This window comes from Bubalus kerabau, chromosome 3, assembly GCF_029407905.1.
Source record: "Bubalus kerabau isolate K-KA32 ecotype Philippines breed swamp buffalo chromosome 3, PCC_UOA_SB_1v2, whole genome shotgun sequence".
Lineage (NCBI taxonomy): Eukaryota > Metazoa > Chordata > Mammalia > Artiodactyla > Bovidae > Bubalus > Bubalus kerabau.
Window position 1 is genome coordinate 179,022,415 of NC_073626.1, and position 9,714 is coordinate 179,032,128.

Sequence of the window (9,714 nt, forward strand, 5' to 3'; positions counted from 1 at the left end):
CTGTAGCCTACCAGGCTTCTCCGTCCATGGGATTTTCCAGGCCAAGAATACTAGAGTGGGTTACCATTTCCTTCTCCAGGAGATCTTTCCGACCCAGGGATTGCACCCAGGTCTCCCACATTGTAGGCAGACGCTTTACCATCTGAGCCACCAGGGAAGTCCAATTAAGGTCTAGTAGCCATCATATATGAAGAATTCTGGGGGCTTCCTTGGTGGTCTGGTGGCTAAGACTCCAAGCTCCCAATGCAGGGGGCCTGGGTTCCATCCTTGGTTAGGGAGCCACATCCCACATTCCACAACTAAGAGTATGCATGCCACAACTAAAGATCCTGTGTGCTGAAGCTAAGACCTGGCGCAGACAAATGAGTTAATTAATTTAAAAAATTCTGGGAACTTAATGACAAGAAGACAAATAATCCAATTTAAAATAGGCACAGGACTTGAAGTGATGTTTATTCAAAGAAGACAGACAAATGGCCAATAAGCACACAAAAAGATGCTCAATATTATTGGTCATCAGAGAAATGCAAATCAAAACCATGACGAGCTACCACTTTACCCACATTAGGATAGTTAGAATCAAAAAACCACGTGTAACAAATGTCAGTGAGGGTGTGAAGAAACTGGATCTCTGTACATTGTTGGTGGGAATGCAAAATGCTGCTGTGTAAAAACAGATTGGCAGTTCCTCAATAGGTTAAATATAGAATTTCTCTATGATCCAGCAGTTTCACGCTTAGGTATTTATCCAAAAGAACTGAAAACAGGTGTACAGTTTTCAAATGTACAAATAAATACTTGTACAGGAATATTTTTAGCAGCACTATTCACAACAGCCAAAAGGTGGAAGCAAGCCGAATGTCCATCAGTTGATGAATGGATAGTCAAAAGTGTGATATAGCCACACAATGGAATATTATTCTGCTATTAAACAATGGAATGGAGGTGTGGGATGGGGAGGGAGGTGGCAGGGAGGTTCAAGAGGGAGGGGACATATGTAAACCTATGGATGATTCACGTTGATGTTTGGCAGAAACCAACACAATACTGTAAAGCAATTATCCTTCAATTAAAAATAAATAATTTTAAAAAATGGAATGGGACTTCCCTGGTGGTCTAGTGGTTAAGAATACACTTGCCAATGTAGGTGACATAGGTTCCATTCCTGGTTTGGGAAGATTCCATGTGCTGCAGGGCAACTAAGCCCATGTACCCTAGAGCCATAAGAAACCATCGCAATGAGAAACCCAAGCACTGCAACTAGAGAGAAGCCCCTGCTCATCGCAATTTGAGAAAGCCCACGTGCAGCCACGAAGACCCAGAGCAGTCAAAAATAAATACATAAAAGTTTAAACCATGTTACACAGATGGACCTTGAAAACCTTACTCTAAGTGAAAGAAGCTAGACACAAAATGTTACATACTGTATGATTCCATTTGCATGTTGATTCAGAATAGGCAAGTCTATGGAGACAGAAAGCAGGCTAGCGGTTGCCAGGGGCTGGGTTGAGGGGGAAATGGAGAGTGACAGCTTAATGGGTGCGGAATTTCCTTCTGGGGTGATGAAAATGTCTCGAATGTTTGCACAACATTGTGAATATACTAAATGCCCCTGAATTTTACACTTTAAATGGTTAATGATTAATTTTATGTCATGTGAATTTTATCTCAAGTTAATAAAAAGGATGATGAGCAAGGGGGAACCTGTGGCATCTGCTAATTGCGAGATTGTGTTGGGTAGCCTAGCGTGTAAAGCGTTGGCATAAATCTCCTTGTACTTCTTTGTTCCTTTGCCTGCTCCCAAGCTTTTTGTTCCTTTCTGATGTTTGAGGTTGAAGACTCCTCAAGGGTAAAAGTGGTTTAGGTGTTTTCTGCTCTAGTAAAGGACTGTACTTAAAAAGAAGAGGGAAAGGAGCAAAGGAGGGGGAGAGGATGGAAAGAAGAAAGGAAGGACTGAGGAGTGGGACACGGTGACTGAGTCAGCTTACAGGAGGCCCGCTCAGCCCTGGGCAGAGTCACAGAACTTCCTACACTCCCTCCTCCCCAGCCCTGCAGCGATCCCTCCGTGAAGCAGATAGAAAGGCTGAACTATTGTCGACTCCCCAGGAGCCAAGGACCTCTCCCAATGCCAGAGGCTGTCACTCGGTCTTGAATGCCAGTCTCTCCTGTTTACCTGGCTGCTGTTATGTCTCTCCCAGGTCTGCACTGAGTGCCTGTCCCACGACCTCCCCCAACATTCTAAATTCACCCCATTAGAATGACATTGTTGTTTAACCACTTGACTTTGCCAATAGGCTGTGGGTTCCACAAGGACAGGAGTGGGAATTATTTTGTAGTTGAATTCCCAGTGTTTACCAAGTGTCCAGCATGTAGTAGATACTAAATAAAATTTTTATATTGAAAATTAAATGAATACGTTTTAGAAGTATGAAACTGGAATCCGTAGAATATGCAGCAATGCATATTTGAAAATAGTGGGATAATCCTGGGTCATCCCCAATGGTCCTGGCAAGACCCACCACCCCCAACCTGTTCCACGTTGAGGAGGGAGCTAACAGGTAGCTGAACCACTGCAACTCAAGACTGTGGGAACAGGAGTTCTAAAGTAAAGTCCTTGCTTAGCACAAACCTGCTTGTGTGACCTTGAGAAAGTTATTCCCAATTCCCTGCTTTTGTTTACCTTGGTTATAAAATTAAGCTTATGGTGTATGAACCTATTTACCAGAAATATAATGAGATTTAATGAGTAAATAATTATAAAGTGCTCCATAAATATAAATTTTCATGCAATTATTAAATAATTGTTAATCTCGTGTAAAATTCCATAGAAATTCTTTTTTTTTTTTTAATGTTTCTGACACAGGTGGTTAGAAAGCTTAGACAGATCTCCTGCACTTTTCAGGGCTTCTCTGGCCCCTGCCTTTCCTGAGTTTTGTTTGTTCAGGTCTTGAGATTCTGTGAGCCAATAGCCTGTTCTTCCAGTAAAGTACTGTTTTTCTCCTCCATAAGCCAGCCAGTGCTGGTTTCTGTTACTTGTAAACAAAAAGATTTTAACTAATGCAATAAACCACTGTAGCATTTTCCAAATTGTATTCTGTGGAATGCAATGTTTGAAAATGCTAATATATTTTGTATAGAATAATTCTTAATAATTTTTTAAAAAGTCCTAAAATAGCATTCATATTAAGAACTATATTAGAGACTTTCCTGGTGCTCCAGTGGCTGAGACTTCGTGCCCCAATGCAGGGGTCCCAGGTTCTATCCCTGGTCAGGGAACTAGACTGCATGCTGCAACTAAGACCTCGCACAACCGAATAGATATAGTATTTAAAAACTATATTAAATATATAGTTATCTTCATTGTACTTAATAATCTGCCTATGTTGACACATATGTTGCCTATGTCTGACGATTATTAAAAGTGCCCTGTGCTCAAGAATGTCAGCAAATTTCATTAGAATTTAGAATGGTCCTCAAACTTCAGGGCACATCAGAATCACCTGGGGGAGCTTGTTTAATGACATTGCTGGGTTCCACCCTCAGTTTCAGCAGGTCTGGGATGTGGCCTGGGAATCTGCGTTTCTAACAAGCTCCCAGGTGCTGCTGCTGCTGCCGCTGCCTTGTGGCTTCTTTAAGAATCCCTTGCTGTAGTATTTCCCAAATTCTAAGAACCACCTGAGGGTGCTTCTGGGTCTTTGGTTAATCTCATGACCTGTGCTGTGTCTGTGGTAACTGGTTCGTATCACATAAATTATCTTGGGATTTTAACATATATTTGTTTTAAAAATTTAAAGTATTTTAAAAGAGTTATATCTTTCCATTACTATAGCATGATAGGAAAACTAACCACAGGTATGTCCTAACAAAAAGGCCATGAGTTACCATTTTCATAAAGCTCAGGTAGTTTTAAATTAGGCAGCTCCAAAAACTTTTTTTAAAGAGCTGAAACTCAGTTTTAACCACTGGACTTCCACTGCAGGGGTTTCAGGTTGATCTCTGATGGGGAAGTTCCACATGTTGCCAGGTGAGGCAAAAAAAATAAAATTTGAACTCATGATTCCTTGTCTTCATTTTAAAGTTTCAACTCTTTGATTCAATCATCATTAGACTGATTTTTATTTAAAACATAGGACAAGACCAGATGATACACTGCTGTTGAGGAATCAACTTAGGAACATCATTCCCAACAAGGAAAGTATTGATTATAAGAAGTCACAAACACTATAATCTTTTTTTTTTTTTTCCTTTGCCTGTTTGGCCTCGGGGCATGTGGGATCTTATTTCCAGGAATCGAACTCCAGGCCCATGGCAGTGAAAGCAAGAGTCCTAACCACTGGACCACCAGAGAATTCCCAAGATTTTGTGTGCCATTTTTTTTTTTTGGTCACAAAAGTCCAAAATGGAAGATGTTACTTGTTCCTCAACCACTTTTTAAACGTTTCAAATTTTGCAGTGTTTCAAAATTTTAAAAAGGTATGTGAGTTAGTTTGACCATTTCTTATACCTCATCTTTAAGGTCATTTTGTTGCTGGCCACTAGAATCTCAGCACTCATACCTCAAGAGTATCTAGAAATAAACCTTCCATCAGCAGCACTATGGGTAAGTTTTGGAAACAGCCATCAAGTGTCTGGTCTGCAAGGATAGGGTCAATGACTTGTCGAAGATGTTATCACTCAATGGTCCTAAAACCTTTCGTGTAAACAAAAAGTCATCTGTCTTAAAACAAATGACATCACAATTCTGGGGCAAATGATCTACTACTGAACTGGTGAATCGACAACATCTTGCCAATGCCCATATGTCACTTGAAGTTGTTTTTTGCATTTTTGTCTAAAAGAGTTACACAAATAGTTTGTATAATATTCAAGGCCTTAAAGTCTAAAGCAAGAGGATGCTCGGCAAAGCAAAATGTAACTTCAGTGATAATTCTAATTCTGTGCTGTTAACAGATTAGGAGTCTAATCACCTGGATGCCAAGGTGACACATGATTTCTAATTCCAGCCTTCTCAACCTGCATGAGGATAATTAGAACAAGGGTAATTAGTTCACATGGAGTTGTCTAATCCATTTTATAGATGCAAAATGGTATTATTACTGATGGTGCCTTGAATTACAACTTTTGAAGTCCATCCTAAAGGGGATCAGTCCTGGGTGTTCATTGGAAGGACTGATGTTGAAGCTGAAACTCCAATACTTGGGCGAAGAGCTGACTCATTTGAAAAGACCCTGATGCTGGGAAAGATTGAGAGCAGAAGGGGATGAAGAAGAGGATGAGATGGCTGGATGGCATCACCGACTCAATCGACATGAGTTTGGGTAAACTCCGGAAGTTGGTGATGGACAGGGAGGCCTGGCGTGCCGAGGTTCATGGGCTCATAAAGAGTCAGACACAACTGAATGACTGAACTGAACTGAAGCAACCACTCCTGTTTTCCAGGCTGCTCTTGACCATATACACTGACATTTATCCCTTAGGAAGCTCTCTCCGACGCCTCTTGACCAGTGTCTGACAGGGGAAAGGGGCTTTCTGTTCCCCGTGTCACGCTGTTTCCTGCCTCTTGCACAGCACTCCTCACACTGTGCTTTGTCTCCAAGTTCCTACTGCGGGTACCCTGTCTTCTGATTCATTTTAGTGGCCCACTAGTGCGTCCCCTTACCCCTCTTCAGACAGACGCGTTAGACACAGCTCACTAATGACAATTTATTATAATTTGTTGGAAGCACACAGGTTGATTTAGGTTAAACCAGAATTATGTCTACATAGAAGTGGGCGATAGTAGGTAGCCATTCTGTGGAGAACTTGTGCACTTAGTCGTCATCCTCACTCTGTTTTAGTTTCTTGATCGACTGCTTATGCCGCTCAATTTCTTTCTGCAGGCGCTCAATCTCCTTTGCATGATGAGAGATCTCATTTTCATGGTGTTTCTTCAAGGCGGCCAGCTGTTCTTTAGCACGAGCTCTACAAGGACAGAGTGGCTCTTGGTTTAATACCAGTTCTTCACCCCAAAGAGATCTCTAAGCACCTGAAATAACTAAGGCAAAGAACAGGCATCCCAACCCCACAGGAGTCTGGCTCGCCATCCTCTTCTACCCTCTTCAAGCCCCTATGAATGACGACTCCATCCTAAGATACAACATTTACAGGAGATAGCCAAAAATGATTCCATTGTTCTGGTGCTGCTGCTGCTGCTGCTAAGTCGCTTCAGTCGTGTCCAACTCTGTGCGACCCCATAGACGGCAGCCCACCAGGCTCCCCCATCCCTGGGATTCTTCAGGCAAGAACACTGGAGTGGGTTGCCATTTCCTTCTCCAATGCACGAAAGTGAAAAGTGCAAGTGAAGTCGCTCAGTCATGTCCGACTCTTTGCGACCCCATGGACTGCAGCCCACCAGGCCGCTCCATCCTGTCCTGGTGCTAGTGCCTGAAATTCCTCCGCTAATGAAGGAGTCCTTTCAGATTCAGTAGAAAACTCCAGAGAGGTGTAACTTAAGTCCCTACCTGAAGGACTTATTAGAGAAACAACCCAGAGAACAGAATCCCTTTCTGGGGGGTAAAAGAGCAAAAGGAGGTGGGGAGATACGAAGGTGCATAGTTAAAGGACAAATATATGTGTCTTACCACAGTTTATCTAGGGCTGTCTTTGCCTGAGGACTGCAAGGCCCTCTGTAAAGACCAAAATGAAGGGGAGGAAAAATAAAAGTGGTCTCTTGAGTCCAATTTAGGTCTCAGGAACGGATGATTCAAATGTTGGTTTAGCCACATATAGGCTTCTGTTTTCCATAAATGTAAAATGTGGGAGGCCAATTAGATGGTCTCTAAGGGCTGCACCTTGTCTCTCTGGTATGACAGGTGCCATGGTGATAATCCTTAATAGTGAGCAAAAGAGGGCAGAAGAGAAAAGACAGGCCAAGGACAGCAGAAGATACATTAGTTCCACGCTGCTCCCCACGGTGGATACAAGTCAGTATAAGATAACTCGAGGTTGGTAAACAGGGTAGACAGGCCCAGCCCAATCCATGCTCCTAAAGGCTGGGCTGGGCGGAGCCGGCCAAGTCTCCAAGAAAAGGGGGGATGGGTGTCCCAACCACGTGCAGCTGCCACATGCTCCTACGACCCCACTCGCTGAGGCGAGTTGCAGAGGCAGAAGCATCTAGAAATGGCTGAGGGTCTGAAGAATCAGGGAATCCATCCTTGCGGGGCTGGCAAGCTACGGCCTGGGATAAGGGCCGAGAGAGTCAGGCTTAGTGAGTCTGCAGATAGTGGAACCGTTGGATCTAGACGCTCTGGGAGGAATTGGGGGGGTGGGGGCGTTCTGCACGATGCGGGTAGAACTCCATGGGTGGAGACGGCAGATGACTCAGGAAGACATGAGTCGAGGTCTGCAGACCCGCAGGTGGAAATGACTTGGATATGGGGCCGTGGGATTCGGCAGGGCACCGGAAGCCCACAGGTGGCGACAGTCGGGCCCTCAAGCCTTGGGTGTTAACAGGTTCAGGGGCCTGTTGGGTCTGTCTGGCGGGGTGAGGTGGGGTGGCGTCGGGTGTGGATGGGACGCCGCAGGACGCTAGGGAGGGATGCGTGGGGGCAACTGACAATTGAAGAGGGACTGGAAGGCCGTGAGGGATCTAGGGCTGGACTCGGGGTCCCCAGGGCCTCACCGGAAGTATCGCTCCTCTTCGGCCTGCTCTCTTTTTCCGAAGGCCCCACCGGCGTCCCGGACCGCGCCCGCACTGGACCTAACATTATCTCCCTGCGGAGAGAGACGGGGGCATTGGTACAGACGCCGGCGGGGTGGGGAGAGAGGAGGAATCCGCGCTCAGGGCTGGGGCAGCGGACCCTGCCGCTGGCGTACCGGTTCCGAGCCAAAGCCTCGGCCTTGCATTGCCCAGACGCTCCAGACGGCCTGCCGGGTACGCGCCGCCAACGCCGTGGCTGCCATTGATGTCAGTGAAGCACCCCTCCAGTGACCTGAAGTGCAGCTTCTCCTTAGGCGCAGCTTCTCTGCAGGCGCTAACGGCCCTGCTGGACAGGCAGCCAATCATTTCGCTGGAGAGGCGGGATGAAGCCAGGAGTAGCGAATCATGCGAGGGAGAGGCGGGGTTCCTGTAGTTTGTGGCGAATCCTGACAGAGGGGCGGGCCCATTCCTAGCCAACCCCTAGCAAGGGCTCCAGGGTCAAAGGACTGGAGAAAAATAATGGAGGAGATTGGGGAAAAGCTGGAACAGAGAGGCAGTAGCCAAGGTTTCGGCTCTTGGATCTATCAGAACTGGGCGTGGCGTCCACCCCCACCTTCCTACTCTCATGTTATTGTTAAACACCCAAAGGAAGCCTCCATTTTTCTGGACTACTAGCATCAATAAGATGGGTAATAAGGGGGCGGGGGGCGGAGTGGGCCGCGCTGTCCATGATGCTGACGGCCAGGGTGCCCTTACTTAGTCATTTAGAGTTGTGGGGATTTTTTTTTTTTTTTTTAAATGTATGAATCTATGGTTTTTTTGTTGTTGTTGCACTGACATTTCACTCTCAAGTCTAATAATAGTAGACGAGCTGAAACTTCTCTGCCCTCCTTCGTCATCCTATCAATAGCTCACTGTTTTGTTCTTTTTGTTTTTGCGCCTTCGAGTTTATGAAGTTGTCAAGTCATTCCTGAATTAATATTTGTGAGATGCATTGATGTGTTATCAAATGGACTTGATAACAGGACTTTTGGCAGTGTGGTGCAAAGAAGTTGAAAAGAGCATAGGTAGGCATCTAGGGAAGACATTACCTTGGTCTTCCGTTAGCCATCTAACAAATGTCATCGAGATAATAGTAGTTCATAGCCTTTGCCTATGTCATTTTCTCCCTCTGGGTCCAGCTTTTTTCTCTTTTAGTTGAGAGAGTTGGGCCAGATTATAAAAATATCTTCTTTGCTTTCTGTGACTTTGTTGAAGTGTTTTTAGTGATCATCTTTTCGCTGGAAAAATACAGCCCTGGTTTGTATGACTTATATGGGAGGAAATGGCTGCGGGGCACATTTTCAAATGTTCATTTCACAAAACTTGAAAAAGCATGAAAGCAGAAGGCTAGAAATAATAATCACGCATAAGCCCACTACTTAGTGATAATAATTGTGTGTGTCTCTAGATACTTCAGTACCATTCCTGTTTCAGGGGGCTTCCCTGGTGGCTCAGATGGTCAAGAGTCGGATGAGACTAAGTGACTAAGCACACAGCACAGCATCTGTTTCAGAAACTCTGCTTCTGGTTCTCAGATACTATTGTTTTTTGATTATCTCCTGGGTGGGCATCCAGTGGAAGGTCTTGCTGAGTTTGTGCAAAAGATCCATAGAGGCATTAGGGTGGCTGCAATTTAACAAAATGGAAAACAACAGGCATTGGTGAGGATGTGGATAAATTTTAACCCTCCTACATTGCTATGGGATTGTAAAATGGTTCAGCCACTTTGAAAAACAGCTTGGCAGTTGCTCCAAAGGTTAAGTATAGAATTACCATATGACTCAGCAATTTCATTTCTAGGTACATACCTCCCCACAGTAGAAAACTGGTACTCACACCTTCATAGCAGCACCATTTTACAATAGCCAAAAGATAGAAACAACCCAAATGTCCATCAACTGATAAATGAATAAACAAATTGTGGTATACATGTATGATGGAATACTGCTGATGATAAGTTGCTTCAGTCGTGTCCGACTCTGTGTGACCCCATA

At 44.6% G+C, this 9,714-nt stretch overlaps 1 protein-coding gene across 1 annotated transcript; it reads right to left on the minus strand.

The window, feature by feature from the left end:
- Window positions 1-5,689: 5,689 nt before the first annotated feature.
- Window positions 5,690-8,027, minus strand: ATP5IF1 (ATP synthase inhibitory factor subunit 1). Its single transcript, XM_055574832.1, has 3 exons — window positions 7,855-8,027; window positions 7,661-7,752; window positions 5,690-5,961 (listed from the first exon to the last, which is right to left on the minus strand). The coding sequence occupies exons 1-3, from the start codon at window positions 7,939-7,941 to the stop codon at window positions 5,811-5,813; spliced, it is 330 nt and encodes a 109-aa protein (XP_055430807.1). The 5' UTR covers window positions 7,942-8,027; the 3' UTR covers window positions 5,690-5,810.
- Window positions 8,028-9,714: the final 1,687 nt, after the last annotated feature.

Bases quoted from the DNA above. Each gene is read 5' to 3' on its own strand.
- ATP5IF1 (XM_055574832.1), bottom strand. From the start codon at position 7,941: ATGGCAGCCACGGCGTTGGCGGCGCGTACCCGGCAGGCCGTCTGGAGC. The intron at 7,753-7,854 runs GTACGCCAGCGG...CTCTCTCCGCAG, and splicing joins GAGGCTTTGGCTCGGAACCG to GGAGATAATGTTAGGTCCAG. The intron at 5,962-7,660 runs GTGAGGCCCTGG...CTGTCCTTGTAG, and splicing joins GAAGAGGAGCGATACTTCCG to AGCTCGTGCTAAAGAACAGC.